This window comes from Monodelphis domestica, chromosome 3 (assembly GCF_027887165.1).
Source record: "Monodelphis domestica isolate mMonDom1 chromosome 3, mMonDom1.pri, whole genome shotgun sequence".
In the NCBI taxonomy this organism is placed as follows: Eukaryota; Metazoa; Chordata; class Mammalia; order Didelphimorphia; family Didelphidae; genus Monodelphis; species Monodelphis domestica.
The window spans coordinates 455,633,833-455,653,619 of NC_077229.1; the positions used below are offsets into that span (position 1 = coordinate 455,633,833).

Here is a 19,787-nt window from a genome sequence, read left to right on the forward strand (position 1 = left end):
TGAACATTTTGGTCATTGCATTCAATATAATTGCTTTCCTTTGTAATCCTATGCATTTAAAAGCATTCTTAGAAAGAGTCCATCACTTCCACTAAACTGCCAAAAGGTCCAGAATAATAATGATGATGATAATAATAGATAGCAATTATATAGCACTTTAAATTTTGCAAAGGACTTTATAAATGTTATCTAATTTTATCTCCACAACAATCCTGGGAGATAGTTGCTATTATTATCACTGTTTTGTAGATAGAGAAACTGCCTCCTGAAATGCTATTCATGACACACATAAAAGGTTGAAAATCTGCACTAAAGAGAGTCTAGGCATTAAAGCCACTTCTGTAATTTCTTTTCTTTCCTTCCTCTCTCTTACCACTTTCCCAACCAATACTCTGGGACAATGCTAGAAGGATAATTATCCTTTAGAATGCTGTCATATTCTTGGCTGCCCTTAGAGTGGACCAACCTTGCTTTGTGACCATTTAGAAAATGAATCTTTCTATGCCTTGTTAAGTCTGAGGTGATTATTTTCCTTGGTTGGAGTCTTGGGCCCACTGTCTTTTACTGGCTAGGTGAATATGTCCATGGAGTGTAGTCAATTAAATGTTTGCTAAGGGCTAGCTCTGAACCACCCCTGTGTCTAAGGGTCTTAAAATCATTGACTGAGAATTAGTAGGAACTTGAAGAGCATTTTCTTATCGAGAATATAAGCAAATTGTAAAAAAAGGTCTTAAAACATGGTCCTTGACCCTAAAGAATTAACATCATCGAAGTGTTGGGGTTTTTTTGGTTAAACTGATATATTTGCCAATTCTTTTCAGCTGACCTTTTTGATATTCTGCTACCAATGCTTAACATTTATCAAGAATTTGTCCGCAATCATCAGTACAGTCTTCAAGTGCTAGCCAATTGTAAGCAAAACAGAGATTTTGACAAACTCTTGAAACAGTATGAGGCCAACCCTGCCTGTGAAGGGAGAATGTTGGAAACTTTCCTGACCTATCCCATGTTTCAGGTAAGTATTCAGTAGGCATTTAAAAAACAATATAACTCACTAAGGGTAGACCCCAAGCCACCCACCAAGTCAAGTCACTCCTGAGGGGTTATTAACCTGCAAGTCAGACAGACAAGTGCTAATCCTCATTCAGTGCCAGAATTCAGAGTCCAGGAGCATTCTATCTAATAGACACAAATTTGAGTTTAAAAAATGACTAAATAATATAATAACATTAGCTCTCGTTACATGTGCTCTAAGGTTTGCAATGTGCTTTAGAACTCATTTGATAAATAAGTGATATTTGCCTTATGAGAAGATTTTTACTTTATATAAAAGAATTAACCATAGACTTTAATTAATTAGCTCATTTAATGAAATTAAAAATGTGATTCCTTTCCCAGAAATTACATTTATATGCAAATTGAAAGGAATTTATATATATATATGTGTATATATATATATATATATATATGTATATATACATGAACACCCACCCACACCCACATATCAGTTATATAAAATGAAGTATACCTAAATAGAGAAATAGGCTGCAGAGGCTGCTTCAGCCTTTGGGAGTGTCTTTTGTATTCTTATTTGCTTTTTTCTGAGAGGACCTGATTTTCCCTCTGTTATCTCTGGCATGATAATGTGGGATCTGGGAAAAGCAGTTCAAAAGTTACCCTAACAGCTAGAGATCAGATGACCCCTTGATAGTCCCCATGACTCCTCAGCAGTGGATATTGACTTATTAACCTTGTGTCCTTAAGGTCCAGTGTTCACTGACCCTAGCTGCACATGAAGGATTTGTTTCTTCCAAGCACAGTGACCTCAAGCACTAACGCCCATTATAATTCTTGCCCCTGTGTCTAGAACTACTCTCAGAGAGTCTCTACTGTATCCTGAGAAGGCAGAAATGTGATTTGAATTCCTGGTCTCTGATGAGTGTGGTTGGCCCTGTTCTTTTGGAAGGGCAATGAGCTTTCCCGTTGTGGCATCTGTGGCAGCTTTGGGCTGGGCTCAGAAGTTATTATGTGGCAAACTCATTTCATGAATTGTCTATGCTATGGTCAAAGCAATGCTGACTTTCATCATCTCTACCAAGCAGCCATCTCCTATATTGCCTAATGGTTTTGCAGTCTCAAAAAGAAACAATGCTTTGGCTCCTGATTTTTTTCCATTAAAGCATAAAGTCTTAATCTTTGTTGGAACCTTGGAAAAGATTGGAGCCCAGCTTCCTACCCCAGAGACGACATGCACTGGAAAAGCAAATGGATGCATGTGAAAACCACTTCAGTACCATGAAACGTTGTTATAATGGTGGCTGTCCTTCTCTTTTTCTGATACTGAATTTTAAAATTTTGGTTCTTGATGGAAAACTTCAGAAACCGTTTTCTTGGGACTTAGAGTAAAACAAACCGTAAACTCAAAACATTGTTTATATTTATCAAAGGTGGTAACTCTAAGTTTTACTTCATTGGGGTCATACCTAATGGGAAAAAAAACAACAACCCACATTTGGATATAAATGGTATGCCCCAAAACTTTTAGGCTGTTATGTATTGTAAACCCCAAAACATAACCTTGAAGAAATATCAATGTTTAAGAAACCTGAATTATTTCTACTGAATTTTATTAGAATTTTCCCAAAGTATCCTTATAGTTAGTGTTAGGATGTCCTAACAGACAAGACTCTGGGAATTTATCTAATAATTTTTCATTTTAATTTATATGAGATTCCATTTGGGCCTTTAGCAATTAGATTTAGGTAATAGTAAAACCCCTTTGTCTATACTGATCTCTCTAAATAATGCAAATGTACAAAGGCAGAATTCTGAGAGATAAATGAAACACCTTCTAATTGGACCTAATTATCCTCCCTACTGGCTATAGCTGTATTTAACAAATACCAGAGAAATCAATCTTTTCCAGTGTATTGCTCTCAGATATCTTGGTAGCATGGTAGAAACAGCCACATCTGAACCATTAGGAAATTAGCAAGAACAAATACATTCAATGTGTTAAATTCAGGGTAGTTAAATGATTAGAATTGATTAGACTTTACTCTTGCCCAGGAGTTTCCATTTATTAGCAGCAAACCTAGACATTTTGACTGATCCAAAGTAATCTCTAAATCCTTTCTACCCATTCTAATTGGGTTATCTTTCATGAGCCACTTAACCAATTTGAGCTTCAGTCAAATCATCTTATATTTAACATGAGGTGTGATGAAATACCCTCTAAAATTCCTTCAGAATCTAAAATGCTCTAATTATGTGGTCTTGGGGGCAGGTAGAAGGTTTAATAGACAGAGACCTAGGCCTAGAGGTGGGAGGTCCTGGGTTCAAATGTAGCCTCAGACACTTACTAACTGTATGACTTTGATCACTTAACCTAAATTGTCTAGTCCTTACTACTCTTCTGCTTTGAAACCAATACATAGTATTGATTCTAAAATGAAAGATCAGGGTTTTAAAAATATCATATGGCTTTTTAGTGACCAGAATGGTTCTGAGAGGCTAAGTCAGCATTTTCATTTTTATTTTTTCCAAAGTTATACAATTCATGATGTTTCCCTCCCCACTCCTGGAGTTGACAAGCAATTCAGTCTGAGTTATACATGTATTCTTAAGCAAAACACATTTCCATATTACTCATTAGGTGTGATTGTCCAAGGCCAGGATTAGCCTAGAACTATAGAGCAGTTAAAATAATTTTTTTATTACACACCCCATCAGTGAAAAATGTTTATGTATGAATCTCAAATATGTAAATTTTAACTTTTCTAAATAAGTACATATGCTGATGAACTGACATTTATACCATAAATATTTACACAAAATGAAATGGAAAAAAATTAGATAGTATTTGATCCTAGAATCAGTAGGGAAACCCTAGAGATGGTGGAATGGACTATGCTTTAGGAGAATTGTTTTTATAGCCATGTGGACAATGGATCAAAAAGATGAGAGATTCGAGGTCAAATAATAGTCCAGGAAAGAAGTGACAAGAACTTGAACCCTGGTGGTAGCTGTGTGAACAGAGAGAGGAGAGGACTTCTAAGAGAGGTGTAGATGTAAATCCAACAAAATTTGACAACTGGATATATGGGTTAATGGAAAGTTAGGAGTTGAAGATGACCTAAGGTTGTGATAACCTGGGTGGTTGGAAGATTGGTGATGCCCTTTTGGAAGAAAAACAAGTTTAGGGGAAAAGATAATGTAGTGATTTCTGAAGTGCAGCTCACAATCCATTCATGGCTGCTCATCTTATGGGACTTGCTTCATCCTAATCAAAATGAAAAGAGGGGAGGCTAGGTGCTTACTCACTATTTACTATCTCAAGTGCAGAGTTGGGCCCATGAGATAGTCTGGGTCTAGGATAAGAAGGTGAGGGACAAAATCTTTCTAGTAGCACCTGGACAGCTACTATAGTGGGTTCCTAAGAGCCTTTGAGGGGTTGACTACTAGTTCAGAAGGAGGAAGATGTAAAATTTGTATTTAATGGAGAACAGGGTGGTATTATAAGAATAACGATAGATGTTGTTTGTGGCCATAAGAGCGGGATGCTGGCAGTGAGGGTGGAATATTTCTCACTCTTTCCCATCTCTAGGTCTGGTTCTCAATCCACTGAGCCACCTAGTTGCTCACTTCTCACTCTCTTAATGTTTGATCATACACCACTTGGAGTCAGTCCATGAATCCACTGAGGTAAAGTCTCCAACTGTTTTGGACTTTAAACTCCTTATTTTACTTGATATCATCATTTATCTAGAGTTTTCAAGACCAAAGATAACTAGAGGCCTTAGTCAATAGAAAAACCTCTTGGGGAATAATCAGATTCAAAAGATTTAGTCAGTCAGTCAATTACTAAATATTTAAGTGCCTCTATTATGGGTCAGGCATTGTGGTAAGCACTAGGGACACAAAGATATTTAAAAGAGAGTCTCTGCTTCCAAGGAGCTCAGTCTAATGGGGAGATAATATGAAAATAGCTATGTAGGAACAAGTTTTACAGAATAAATTGGAAATTATCAATAGAGAGAAAATGAATGAAGAGAGATCAGGAAAGGCTTCCTGAAGAAGATAGTTTACCTATATGCAGACCAACCACAGGAATACATATATTTAAATATCACCCAGGATTCTTTATTTGGCTCTTTGTGACCCTTTTCTTTATATGGTTCTTCCTTTTCTGATCTCTCCTTTGGCATGAGGTCCTGGATTCTAATCTGGCCTCAGAGACTTCCTAACTGTGCAACCTTGGGCAAATCACTTAATCCAAATTGCCCAGCCCTTACTTCTCTTCTACCTTGGAACAAATACCCATTATTGAATCTAAGACATAAGGTGAAGGTTTAAAAAAGAGAAAGAAAGAAAATTTTGAGGACACAATTAGTTTATTTCTTTATAAGCCCTTACCTTCCATCTTAGAATCAATACTGGGTATTGGTGCTAAGGCAGAAGAGTGGTAAGGGCTAGGCAAAGGGGGTCAAGTGACTTGCCCAGGGTCACACAGCTGGGAAGTGTCCGAGGCCAAATTTGAACCCAGGACCTCCCATAATGTGAGTTCTTATTATAAATGTTTCTCATTAAAGGTCTTCAGAGATTAGATAACCACAGTGTTTTCCTTATACATCACCCTTCATGTCCTAGGAAGCCTGACAAAATTAAAATATTGAAAAAATATCATTTGATATGATGGAAATTTTCCTTTATTTATTTCCTGCTACCTTTGCTTCCCTCTTTTGGTCCTTTTACCACTTTTGAAGAGTAGTAGAGAGAAAAGAAAACTATTTCTTTAGAGAGAACTCTGTGTACTTTCCATTAACACTCACACTTTGTGCTCCCTCCTTATTTACTGTGGAAGAATAGCCTTGCTGGAATGAAATGAGCACTGGCATATATTCTGCAGATGAAAGACATCTTGAACCCCTCATTAATTTTTTCACATTATAACATGTGCTTTTGTCATTCACAACCCCTCACCCACACACACACACACATTTTTTAACTCCTTGAGTACTACTGATGGCATAAGGGATGAGAGAGGGACAGGATGTTCTTAACATTTATCAGCTTTTTTTCTCTGACCAATGGGGAAGCATTCTCAAGCTTTCTCTCCCTCTTGAGCCTAAATGAAACAAGGCCATCACTCTTCTTTTATCTAGTGTTTATTGACCTGTGAGGGAATGAAAGTAAATGCAGTTGACTGTGGGCATGCTGTGGTGGACAGGATTGCCAAATTTGAATTCAGAGGCTCTGGTTCAGAATCCAGCTTTGCTGCTTCTGCCTTTGGGGAAGTCACCTTTTTTTTTTAACCTTTACCTTCTCAGAGTCACAAAGCTAGGAAGTTTCTGAAGTCAGACTTGAACCCAGCTCCTCCTGACTATTTACTATGCCACCCCAACGCACACACTTGCCTTTTCTAAGCCTCAGTTTTGTATCTGTGATCTTGGGATGATGTGAAACCTTCACTTGAATTACCATACCATCAAAGTTTTTGACAGAAAAAAATTTGGTAAAGAAAATGCTGTATAATTTTTAAAAAATTACAAATGACTGAAATTTGGCCCAAAAGGTAGCTAGTTGGTGCAGTGGATAGAATATCAAACCTGGAGTCTTCATTAATAATAATAATAATAATAATAATCTGGCTTCAAGACACTAGCTTTGTGACCCTGGACAAGTCACTCAACTCTGTTGGCCTCAGTTCCTTCATCTATAAAATGAGCTGGATAAGGAAATGGCAAACCACTCCAATATATTTGCCAAAAAAAAACAAAACCCAATGGGGTCAGGAATCTGAAAAATAACTCAGCAACAACATGTGGCTAAAACTTTTTCAGATGGTTGCACACAACCTTTTAGTAGTTTGAATGTTTGAAAGATATTCGAAGTATGGTCATTCTTCAGTGAGCATTTTCAAGGGATACTGAAATCTCCTTTTAGATAATCAGCCAAGAAAACAAACCTTGGAAGGGCAGAAAAGGGACAGCTGTTTTGGTCCACCATAATTCAAAGCTGAACTGTAATGGATTCAGATGTATTCCTTAGCTTGTCTGAATCCATTTGGAATAAATTCTAATATGGGGCTGAAGATTGAGATTGGAATTTATCCAGGACCTCTCCTTGTCCTCTAGCACCCTCCTGCTCTGCTGGCCTTTTTGCAGTCTTTGTTGCTTATTAATATTTCCACTGGAGAGTTAGAAAGGCAAAGAAGGTGAAATGTCTGTCCATCAATTGGGATCCTAGAGAGCAGCTGTATGATAAAAGGCTTAATTAATGGAGTGGGATGTTGATGTATTGGCTAAAATTAGGTTTGTGGATTAATAGAACATTTGAGTTCATGTAACCTATCCCCATTCTCCTTTAGCATGGCTAATTGGCATTTATGTGCATCTTTGTTTTTCACAGAGGCGTTTCAAACTTACTGGAGAAATTTTGATTAGAAGCTCATACAGCCCAAAGGGCAGAGCCTCTGCTGCCAAGGGGATAACACTCCATTATTCAGAATAATCAAGTGTATTGTGGTTAGTCTACCTGGCTGGGTAGAGCACCCTGTTAATGAGGACAAGGTCATGGATTCATTTCCGTGTGATCTTCACTTCTGTTTTTTATTGCTCTGTTCCATAGTCACAGACTAAGCTGGGCCAGCCATCTCATAAATACACGAGAGACCAGGGATGGTCCAGTATAAATATTTCACTGTGGCTTTGGGGAAAAGCTATTACTGTATGTTAACAATGATGGGTTGGTCACCTTGTCTCAAGAGGAAGACAGCACATTCTTGTTCCTTGCTTTTTGTTCCTTTCCCTACCATCATGAAAAGTGTCCAGCCTCAGGCTCTGCTGGGGGCCAGTGACGGTGCTATTTTCCCTCTGACAGTCTTGGGGACTCTGAAATTTTGAATCCTCTGTTGTCTACATGAGGCAACAGCAGGTAAAACAGGGTGAGAGGTGAAAAGATTTGGGATAAAGTTACACCCTTCTTTGTCAATTTTATCCCTCCGTTAATTGCTTATTCTTAGATCTTATTAGTCCTTATCATTGGTACCTATTTCCTGGCACAAAACTGGAGGAGGTACTCTTTCTCCCACTTTTTGTCTTTTCCCTAATCATCTGCAGAGGAGGTCCTAAAGGTAAAGACATGAGGGAAAATTGTATCCAACTTTGTATCCCTTTTTTTATTCACTTTGTTCTGATCCACAGTAAGTATGCATGTGTGAGACCACTATGGAGGAGCTCAGCTGTTCTGGATAATGTAATTTGGGAGGGGTGCTGTAGAATTCACTTTGGACTTGAAGTCAAGAAAGAGCTGCCTTCACTTACTGCCTTTTGTAACTGTGTGGGCAAGTCACTTAACTTTTTATATGGTTTTTCATTTTTAAAAATATTTATTTATTACCAATTACATGTAATGGCAAATTTCCATGCAAATTTTCCCAAGTTATATGATTGAACTTATCTCCCTCTCTCCCTTCCTTTCCCCATCCTGCTGCTGGCAGGTGATTCGATTTGGGTTATACATGTATTATCATGAAAACATTTCCATGTTGTTCATTTTTGAACTGAGTAATTTTATAAAACCAAAACCCCAACACATCAACCCAAATAAACAAGTGAGAAATCATACTTTGATCTGCATTCTGTCTCGGACAGTTCTTTCTCTGGAGGTGGATAGCATCCTTCATCTTAAGTTCCTTAGACTGTCTCAGATCATTGTATTGCTGAGAGTAGCTAACTAAATCTATCACAGTTGGTCATTCTGCAATATTGCTCTCACTGTGCACAATGTTCTCCTGGTTCTGCTCATTTCACTCCTCATCAGTTCACATAGGTCTTTCCAGCTCTTTCTGAAATCATCCTGTTCATCATTCCTTATAGCACAATAGTATTCCTTCACCATCATATACCACAGGTTATTCAGCCTTTCCCCAATCGAGGGATACAAGTCACTTAGCTTCTATAAGCTTCAGTTTGCTCATCTGTAAAATGGTAATTATGACATCTGTATTATCTATCTTATGGGGCTGTTTTGAATGAGTAAAATACTATGTACAAAGTTCCTATAAATTTTGGAAGTTCTCTATAAAGTGGATGCTTTGGTTAATACCACTTATTAAGTTGTGAAAGCTCATCTACTTATAAAGTTAAAACAAGGACATGCTTCAGTTCAAGAATATTCTTTTACACTGAGGACTGGGCAAGGTATGTGGAGTTGTTGGGGTATCAGTCGGTTAGACTGGAGGCTTTTTCTCAAGAACCAGCTGTAACTCAGTTGCCAATGCTATTTATTTTGTAAGCAGGCAAATCTACCCAAAGTAACAGCCTATTAGTATTGCCATGATTTAATGATAGTCATATCATTTTCACTGGAAAACATTTTTGTGAGCCCTTCTTTTCCTGTTCAAAGAAATACTTAAAAAGAAGCTATCAATTATTCCATCTACCAAACTGCTTTTTTATTTAAGATTGGCTTTCTGCATATCTTTTGTGAAATGCTAAGAATGCAAGGATTGAAGCCCTGTGATTTTTTAAATCGTGTTTTCTTTCTTTCTTTTCTTTTCTTTTTTTTTAAAAGACATGTTTTACTGTTAGCTAGAGAGACTTGACAAGGGACTGAATTCTAAAATATAGAAAATGAAATGTCCTGTCATTATTTTCCTTCTAATTATTGCTAATATTGATCTTTATTTGTTTGAAGATACCCCGGTATATTATAACACTCCATGAACTTCTTGCTCATACCCCTCATGAACACGTGGAAAGGAAGAGTCTGGAATTTGCAAAATCAAAACTAGAAGAACTGTCAAGGTATGCTTGAAACTTTTCCCCTAGGGTTTGACTTGACAAAATAATAAGGTAGACAATATTGTTTACATTGAAATCTTCCACATTCTAGATTTTATTGGTAGGGGTTCTATGTGGAAGTTTAATATATCCAGCTATCCAACAGCAAATTGGGAATATGATATTGGAGATTTCAGATATTGTATGTAGCTTTCTTTGTATATTTTGGCCCTTAGTTAACTGTTCATTCCTATATCTAATTACCTATTGATATTACCAAAAGTGGTTCCCTGACATTCACAATGGTTTTATGCAAAGAAAAAAAATGATATCTATTTTTCATTGCAATAAAATTGTGTTGTGAATTTTTGTAATTGAGGTTAGGTGCATTTCTGGGGATGAACTTGGAGATATTCCTATTATAGGGTAAGTAGAAAAGATAAAGTGTTTATTAGATTGTTCTAACCCATCATCTATTTCACCATATGATGTCACATTCCCCCAGAATTCAGGGATACAGTACTGAAATACAACATTATTTGTGTTTAAAAAAACCCCAAACAACCCGGTGACCTAGAGCACAGATTCTTCTTTTCATTTCTTCAGGTAGTTATTGACATCTATGTTGTTTTAGTGTTGTGTGGTGGAAAGCTCATTAGTTTCTTCTGCATTCCAAGGAATGGCATCCTCAGTGCTGCTATGGAGAATTTCTGTAAAAATAACATATCTTTTCTAAGATGTATTTGTAAAAAAGATTTTCAATGTACTTACCAATCCTCTCTCCATTTATTACTTGGAATAATTTATCAGCCTTGTTTTGGTATCTGTGGAATTTAGAAACCCTAAGGACCAGCCCCCTCCTGAGTTTTTCAGGGGTTCAGAGCAGGGAACTCCTGGCTACATATTTTTTCTATCTTTACTTTGATTTACCAGCAGGAAATGCAATTTATAAAACTTCTCTGCTTACATTGTGTCTAACAGGATAATGCATGATGAAGTGAGTGATACCGAGAACATACGGAAAAACCTTGCCATAGAAAGAATGATAGTGGAAGGCTGCGATATATTGTTAGATACCAGCCAGACTTTCATTCGACAAGGTAAGCTTTGTATAGTCCTGGTAGAGACAACTATAACATTATACTTGGCAGCTCCAGAAACAGGGCATTTGGGGGAACACAGAATGCCATAAAACCGATGCTGTTCACCTAGGACAAGTAATGCATAACGAGGTATTCCCCTTTAGCAGGCGGGTTTTGGGCGATGGCTGAGGCCACCTTTGTGCTATTTCTTTTCAGGGGCCATGAAAAACAGCAACACAATAATAGTAAAGCATGAATGGGCCAGTAAATTGCATTCTGACTGGACCATCGTCCTCAATGGACCGGATGTTATCTACAGCTCCGTGGAAAACAAGCCTGTCTGGCCAATTGATGTTGCAATGTCAGGGGATGATGACATCCAAGCAAAGGCACAAGAGAAACTCGAACTGTTAAAAGCTCTCTCACAAAGCAGTGGAGAAAATGTGCGCAGTGAAAACAGCTGCCTGTTATTCCCATTTTTCATCAGCACTTCGGGAACGGCCCCACACAATATCACTTGATTACACTCGGTAACTTTGGCTGCCAGATGAAATGACATGTCCTGACTGACAGCAGCTGGAACGACTGTTGGCAGCTTTTTGGTAATGGCAAATTTAACACATGCCTCCCTGTTTGTGCTGTATGTTTTGGGGGATGCCTCCTGGTTAAATGAAGCCTGGGACTCCAGAAGAGCTGAAAACCCTTGTGCCAAAGGGAATGGAGAAGAAACAATAAGCTAGTGCATATTCTTAACTATTCTGCAATTCCTGAAAGATAAGTGTGTATGGCGTCCTCAATTGTTCTTAAAGGATGCTTTGGGGAGCTTAGATATTCTGCTAGGAGTGTCCTAAGTAGCAGGACGGTCAGTCCTCCAGCACTCTTCTTGGATATTAAATACAATATTCAGAAATTGGCCAGGGGTGTAAGCACTGGACCAAAATGAACTCTGTGGAAGGGCTTCTGCTGATGGTGTGGATTATGTCATTTAAAGAAATGGGTGTAAAAATTCTCGTGCCAAAATGCACTCAGTAAAAGGAATTATTATCTTTGTGTCTTTACCTTATCTAATGAGACACATCAATTACACTGGCATGCACATTACTGAAAGAATTTAATGCATGCCATTCTCTTCTCTGTAATTTGTTTACAAGGATATAAAACTCACATTATGTTAAGAAAACTTGGGAATGAATATTCTTTGTGTAAAAATTCACTTTCTCATTCTGATTCCATACTTCCTAACATTCTTGTAATCACCATGGAATAGAGAATGAGTTTAGTAAACTTCATTTTCCTTAGCCTTGGAATGAGCTATTTTGTCTCTTATTGGCCTTACAGTGAATTGTGGCCTTGAAAGCCATGTATTTTTGACTGTTGTAATGTCTCTGTGGTCACTGGAAATATTGATGAACCTTGACCCGAGGCACCCCCATTTGAGAAAAGGACAAAGAAGTTTCTGGAATTAATTTGTTTTCCTCAAATCAAATCTATTATGGAAGAATTTGTATAAAAAAAGTGTTGTGGCTGAAAATGTTTTTATAAACATTTATCATATTCTTGCCACACAGATTTTCTGTCTCAGTTTGAGAAAGTTACTGTAATGACAAATATTGGGAGTGTAAATATGTTGAACAGGTTGCCTTCTTGTCTTGGGGGAAAAACTTCTCATGAACAGCATCTCTCTTTGATTAATAGCCTTATGATGTTTATGCAATTCTGTGAGCTGCAAGTATGGCCTATCCTTGTCAGTTCTCAATACTTTTGCTTCTGTCATTACAATATTTATGGATCGCAAGTGTTCTTAAAATGATTTGCCTTCCAGCAGAATTTTCTGTGTGTTCTTGTTTTGATTCTGGTGGCATGTTTAGGAATGGTTTAATAAAGGTTGCTTAAAAAAACTTAAAATGGAAAGTAGCCTGGTCAATGACAATGTGGAAATATTGGTGCCAGTTACACTGTTTGGATCTGGTTACCTTCTTGATGACCATATCCTTAAATAATTGATTTATAAATTGAAATGAGGTTTATTTATGGGTTTTAGGAGCTAGCTAGTCCATTTCTGATGTGCTCATTCCTTGATAGTTATGTAAATACATCAAAAGATTATAGAACAGTTGAGTGTGTTTAAATTCTGGAAATGATGTATGCTAATTAAAATACTATCCATTTTTTTCTATTTCATATTATTAGTTTCTATTTATTTTTTATTTTACCAATATTTCATCTGTTTTATAAATGGGAAAAATAATTTTAAAATAGAGTAACTTCAAAGGGATAAAAGCATAGATAGATTGATAAATATAGCGATATACACACATACATATACATTCCTTTTTAAAAGACTTCCCTCCTTTCGCCATATCTCGTATAACCTATTAATGAAAATATACATAAGGGATATTTTAAAAATCTACAAATCTTTGAAAATATTTGTCTTCTATTGAATATAAGTTTATCCCTAAAACATAAAATGCAGATGTGTATAGTGTCATGAGTATATATGGAATAAGTACCTGAAAATATGCAGGGCATTCCAAAAAGTTTTTTGGGACACTTTGCATATTGCAAAAATAAATAGAATGCTAGTGTATAATGTAGTTGATTATTATTAGTACCCTAGCATTCAGTAAGAGTTAATACTCTTTCCAAATGATAATTGAGTATACTAGAACCTCATGATAATTTTCTGAATTGTAGATCATTTTCAATGTAGTCAATTTGTCACCACCCTAATTCAGGCTGACCAAACATATTGAATACAATCTACAGTGAAGACAGATCAACCCATGTGTCTCGTGAGGCTCTTGTTCATATCCTTCCAGAAAACTATCACAGGAGCTCCAACCATTGAGTTGGATCCCTTCTCTTGTTCTTTGGACCCTGTCTTTGTCAAAACACTGTTCATTTAATTTGGCTTTTCACTCCTAATCAGTCTTTTGTTGGCTTTCTATTACATATGAAATAAGTTTAAACACTGCTTAGCTTCGCAGTGCCCTCCCAACCCTGACACTTCCATTCTACTCTTCCATTGAGATTTCACAATACATTCCTTCATGTACTCTCTTTTCCTTGCTAGAACCTCTCACTGTTTCTACCATATGGCCAGTGCCACCTCCACATCAGAGCCTATTGAAGTCAGGTGCCATTTCTCTTAAACTTCCAACCCATTCAGACCTCTCCCTCTTCTTGTTTCTCATAGCACTTTGTCTCTGCTTTCCATTTAGTCACATTCGGTTGTGTTTCATACTTGCATGTTGTGTAAGTCTTGTTTCTGCCTCTTCCTTCAGATTATTCAGTTTCCTGATGGCAAAAGCCATGATATTTTTTGTAGTCCCCCAAACCTAGTTTGGAATGCTTTAGACATACTGGGTGCACAAGTCATGTTTGTTGTGTTGAATTGTTGTATTGAGCTCCAGAGTGGAATTTATATTGAGACATTTACCTGTAGAATTTCAGACTATAATGCAGTGGCTTTCCGACTATAATTTCCAGTGGCTTGGCCATCTGGTTCAATGGAAAGCATCTGAGTCAATATAAGACATTTAATGAAAGTCTGTTAACTAGAAAGGAGTCCCTCCCTTCAACCTAGAAGCTGCTTCTAATCTTGGGTGATAGTTTCAGGACTTTGTGGAACATAGAAAAATCTTCACATGAAATTGGTCTAACTGCAGAGTTCATTGAGTAATATTGAAACCAACTGGATATATATTGTCACGTGGAATATAGAAAGTCAGGCATCTCTTGGTTCACCTCATTACTGCCCACTGGGTCCCTATCTTTGTTTGAAATGAGAAAATGAGGCTGTGCACATAACAACTCTCAAAGTCAGCACTATCCTGACAATAAAAATCCAATCATAGAATGGTCTAAAGATCTTAGAGACTTTGTGGTTTTACATTGGAGTAAGCTAAGAGAGCTGGAGCCACTTACAAAGTATTAATCTAAGTTAAACAGAGCAGGCAGGTGGTGCAGTGGATAGAGTGCCAGACCTGGAGTCAGGAAGACTCATCTTCCTGAGTTTAAATCCAGGCTCTGACAATTACCAGCTGTGCGACCTTAGGCAAGTCACTTAACCCTGTTTGCCTCAGTTTCCTCATCTGACAAATGAGTTGAAGAAGAAAATGACAAGCCATTCTAGTATTTTTGCCAATAAAACCTCAAATGGGGTCATGAAGAATTGGAAATAACTGAACAACAGCAAAGTTAAATAGACGGGGCCAGTTACTGAGATGGCTAAAATTCCTTTGGAGTCAGAGAACTCACTCACAGATTATTTGTCAGTCACTTGAACTCTCTTGATCTTCTACCCCTGCGCAAATGGGGACTGTTTCACTCAGCTAGAATCAGTATGGGGCCAAACATCTGGATGAAAAGAGAAATTCACTTAGTAGCTCGTGTTTCCAAATGTGGTTTGCTTGGATTTTGCTGACAAATCACCCAGTATCATCACTTAATTTTTCTCTTTTTCTTTAGATATTTGGAATTTTATAGTCAAAGCCAAAATAGCCAGCCCAGTGGCTTAAATGGTTTCTTAGTTGGATGCAAGCTGAGCCATCAGAGATAACCATTTGCCCCCAAAATTCATTTTTCAAGGAAGTATTTATTTTCAAATTGAAACAAAAGATTGTATAAAAATAGATACATAAAATAACCATTTACTCAGCAGTTTCTTTTTTAAATCGCTTATTGTACTGTTTTGAACTACCTTTGATATCACTTCTGTGGGTTCTTCCTGTACTGAAGGAGATCAGATCCCTGCCACATTTCCTGAGTTGCTGTGGTCAGAAAAATCCCTAAGGGAATTCATTTATACCTTTTGTCTTAGTTTTTAGAGAATAAACAGTCTCTTTTTTAACAAGAGTTGTGCAGCTAGGTGGCACAGTGAATAGAACACCATATCTGAAGTCAGAAGTCTTGAGTTCAAATGCAGCCTCCAACACTGACTAGCTTTATTACCCTGGGCACAGGGTCTGTCTGTTTCAGTTTTCTCATTTGTAGAATTAGTGGGGATAATAATAGCATTTACCTACCAGGGTTGTTGTTGAGGACCAAAGAAGATAATGATTATAAATTAACACTGGACCCAGCACAAAGTAAGTAATAATGTAAAGTAATAGTGTATAATATTAATAATAAACTTTACAAATAATAATGATAGTATTAATGATAATAATAGCAACTAAATTTATATAGGACTTACCAAATAAATTTAGTTGCTGTTATTATCATTATATTATTATTTGTAAAGTGTTTTTGTAAATCTAAAAGTCATACATAAATTCTAGCTATTCTTATAACAAGGAATATAATAATTATTTTAACTCTATTTTGGAGAAAAGAAGAAAATTAAAGCAGAAATAGACTACTACTTTGGGTATGAGAAGGAGAAGGCAGAGCTTCTCAGCTTTTAATTTTATTCCCTTTTCTCTGCCAAAGTCATTTTGTTCCAAAAAAGACCAAAAAACAGCCAATGGGATCCAAGACAAGTAAGTAGAGATAGTAAGAGATTACTTAGCTGACCTGGGGGATTCAGGCCACTTGTTCAAAGAAGTTACATCATAGAGCAATGAAAATTTGCCCAGAGCTGATTTTTGCCAGTGATTTCTGAAGCATCGTGGAGAACACACAGTTGGAGTAGTGCCAACATAGCTGTGATCATTTTTTTAAAGACAGATACCAATGGTGTCTGCAAACTATTGGCCTGTAAGCTTGATTGTGATTCCTGGCAAAATTCTAGAATGTGTTATGAAAGGCATGGTGAGTGAAAATCTAGAAAGGAAGCCAGAATGCCAGAGAGCCAACATGACTTCATTGAAAGCAAGCTATGCCAGACCAATACCATTTTTTTCCTTTTGAATAGAATTACTAGGTTAGTAGATCAGAGTAATGCTACATGCTCATATAGCTTACCCAAATTTTTAGCAAAATATTGGATACAAAGTCTCTTATGTTAATTTTATGGACAAGATATAGTGACATGGGCTAGATGATAATAATAGTTGACTAACTGGACCCAAAGTGTAATAATTATTAGTTTATGTCAACTTGAAAAGTTGGCATTTGTAGAATGTGCTTAAATATCTTTGTTGCATCCTGAGACATTATTATCAACATCTTGAAAGAAGGAAAGGAATAAGCATTTATTAAGCACCCATCATGTATCAGGCACTGTGCAAAATGCTTTACAAATATTATAGAATTTTATACTTACAATAACCTCCTGAGACATGGGTGCTATTATTTGCTTCATTTTACAATTAGGGAAACTGAGGCAAATAAAGATTATTTTTTATTACTTTCCCTGGATCACACATCTAGAAAGTTTTTGAGGCCAAATTTGAACCTCGGTCTTCCTTACTCCAGGCCCAATGATTTATTCACTGTGCCACCCAGCTACACCAGAAGGCATTGATGATAAAAATCTATAGATGACAAAGAGCTTGGAGGAATAAAAACATACTGGAAAATCAAGTTACAATCTATGCAGAATCCTAATTAGTCTCCCTTCTTTCCATCTATATCCTCTCCAATCCATCCTCTCCATAACCACCAAATCAGTTTCTTTTAAGCTTTTATATTCTTGCTTAGAATCAATACTAAATATTTATTTCGAGGCAGAAGATCTGCCAGGGCTAGGCAATTGGGGTTAAGTGATTTGCCCAGAGTCACACAGCTAGAAAGGGTCTGAGGCCATTTTTGAACCCAGGACCTTTGATATCCAGATCTGGTCCTCTCTCCACTCATCCCTTCACCAAAGCAATCTTTCTAAACTAAACTCGCTTGACTATCTCTCATGGGAGCAAAGATCTGATTTCCTGTTGCTCCTGGGAAAAATCTGGACTGTTCTTTTATCATCTAAACCCCTTTTCATTTGGGCTCAAGCCCCATTTTTTTGACTAGCTTATGATGACCTCCACTAACATATCTTATGTTCCAGCCATATTGGTTCTCTTGCTGTATCTCTGCTCAAATTGTTGCCAGTAACTGGAATACATTTCTCACCTCAGACTGTTAGAATCCTTAGCTTCCTTCCCATCTTAGATCAGTTGGCACGTTCTATAGGAAAACTTTCTATTTTTCTCCCATCAAATTATCTTTTCTTTTTAAACTCTTACCTTCCATCTTAGAATCAATATGGTATATTGGTTCTGAGATAGAGTAGTAAGGACTAGGCAATGGGGGTTAAGTGACTTGTTCTGGCTAGCTCAACTAGGAAGTGCTCTGAGGTCAGATTTGAACCCAAGACTTCCCATCTCCAGAGCTAGGTCTCTATCCACTGAGCAACCTAACTGCCTCCTCCCATCAAATTTTTACATTTTATACCAAATTATTCTGTTGTATTTCATTTAGACTATAAGGTCTTTGAAGGCAGGGACTAATTGCTTTTTCTTGTATTTCTATCATAGCTTAAATAAATGATTATTGTATTGAATTAGGTTATTGGGTTGAATCTAATAAGATGAAATTTAATAGGGATAAATGAAAGCCTTACACTTGGGTTCAAAAAATCAATTTCTCAAGTACAAGATGAGGAAAGTCAGATAAATGTATGTTGTCTAAAAACAAAAATAACTAACATTTTTACAGTGCTGTAAAGTTTGCAAAACACATTACATACATTATCTCATTTGATCCTGAAGGTTTGGGGAGAGTGTGAGCTCAGAATGAGACAACAATATGGTATAACAATTGGAAAAGGTAATGCAACCCTAGAGGCCCTGAGAGAGAAAGAGTCCAGATGAAGGAAGTGCCGCTTCCAAGTGATGTACCATTGCAGATGTAGTCTATGCTGGTCATTCCATATCTGCAATAATGATTGAATTCTGGTCACCACATCTTAGGAAGGAAATTGATGAGCTGAAGATGTCCAGATGGGGGATCCAGGATGGTAAAAAACCTCATCAAGTTCATGTTATGTAAAAGACTGGTCGGAGGAAATGGATATATTTAGTCAACAGAAGACCTAGAGGGGACCAAATAGCTATCTTCAGATGTTAATAGGACTATTATGTGGAAGACAGATGAATTAAACTTGAACAGCTTGGCCGCATAAGTACCAAATCATTAGCAGTTAGAGAAGTTTTGTTGTTTACTCATTTTCAGTCATGTCTGACTTCATGACCCCATTTGGTGTTTTCTTGGCAAAGATGCTGGAGCGGTTTGCCTTTTCCTTCTCTGAAATTCTCAAGTTTATTTACAGATCAGGAAACTGAAGCAAATAGGGTTAAGTTACTTGTCTAGGGTCATGCAGCTAATAAGTGTCTAAGGACATATTTGAACTTGGGAAGAAGAGTCTTCTTGACTCCAGACCCTGCACTCTATCTACTCTACCTCCTTGTTCCCTCCATAACTTGTTTAGCTGTTTCTCAACTGATAGACATCCAACTCGTTGTGACTCTATTTGAGGTTTTCTTGTCAGAGGTACTGGAATCATTTGTCATTTCCTTCTATTGCTCACTTGACAAATGAGGAAACTGAGGCAGACAGGTTTAGGTGACTTGCCCAGGGTCACACAGCAAGTAAGTGTCTGAGACCAAATTTGAACTTGGTTCTTCCTGATTCCAAACCAGCACTTTATCTACTGGGTCATCTAGCTGTCCCAGAGGGAAGTTGCAGGGGGATAAATTTAGATTTGATATAAGGGGGAAATTCCCAGCAATTTAGAGCTTTCAACAATGGAATGAGTTGATTTGGATAAAACAGTGAATCTTCTCTCACTTAATTTCTTCCAATTAGGACTGGATGATCTTTTATTTTATATGTTATATAATATATTCTTCTTCAGGTCTGGAGGACCACTAAAATTCCTTGTATAGTCTCACATGTCTTGCTGTGCCCTTCACTTTTCTGTCAGGTGGTCTCATGATCTTTTAAAATTGAACATCGTCCAAATTAACTCCGCATTACCATCCTATTTTCT

At 37.1% G+C, this 19,787-nt stretch overlaps 1 protein-coding gene across 4 annotated transcripts in view; it reads left to right on the forward strand.

The window, feature by feature from the left end:
• The window catches only part of RASGRF2 (Ras protein specific guanine nucleotide releasing factor 2), a 336,767-nt gene that overhangs the window by 120,539 nt on the left and 196,441 nt on the right, over nt 1-19,787 (forward strand). For all 4 annotated transcript variants that reach the window (XM_007487377.2, XM_001363496.3, XM_001363426.4 and 1 more), the window contains exons 7-9: nt 822-1,015; nt 9,700-9,809; nt 10,767-10,885. In XM_007487377.2, the coding sequence (XP_007487439.1) occupies nt 822-1,015; nt 9,700-9,809; nt 10,767-10,885 (423 nt within the window). The remainder of the gene's footprint in view (nt 1-821; nt 1,016-9,699; nt 9,810-10,766; nt 10,886-19,787) is intronic.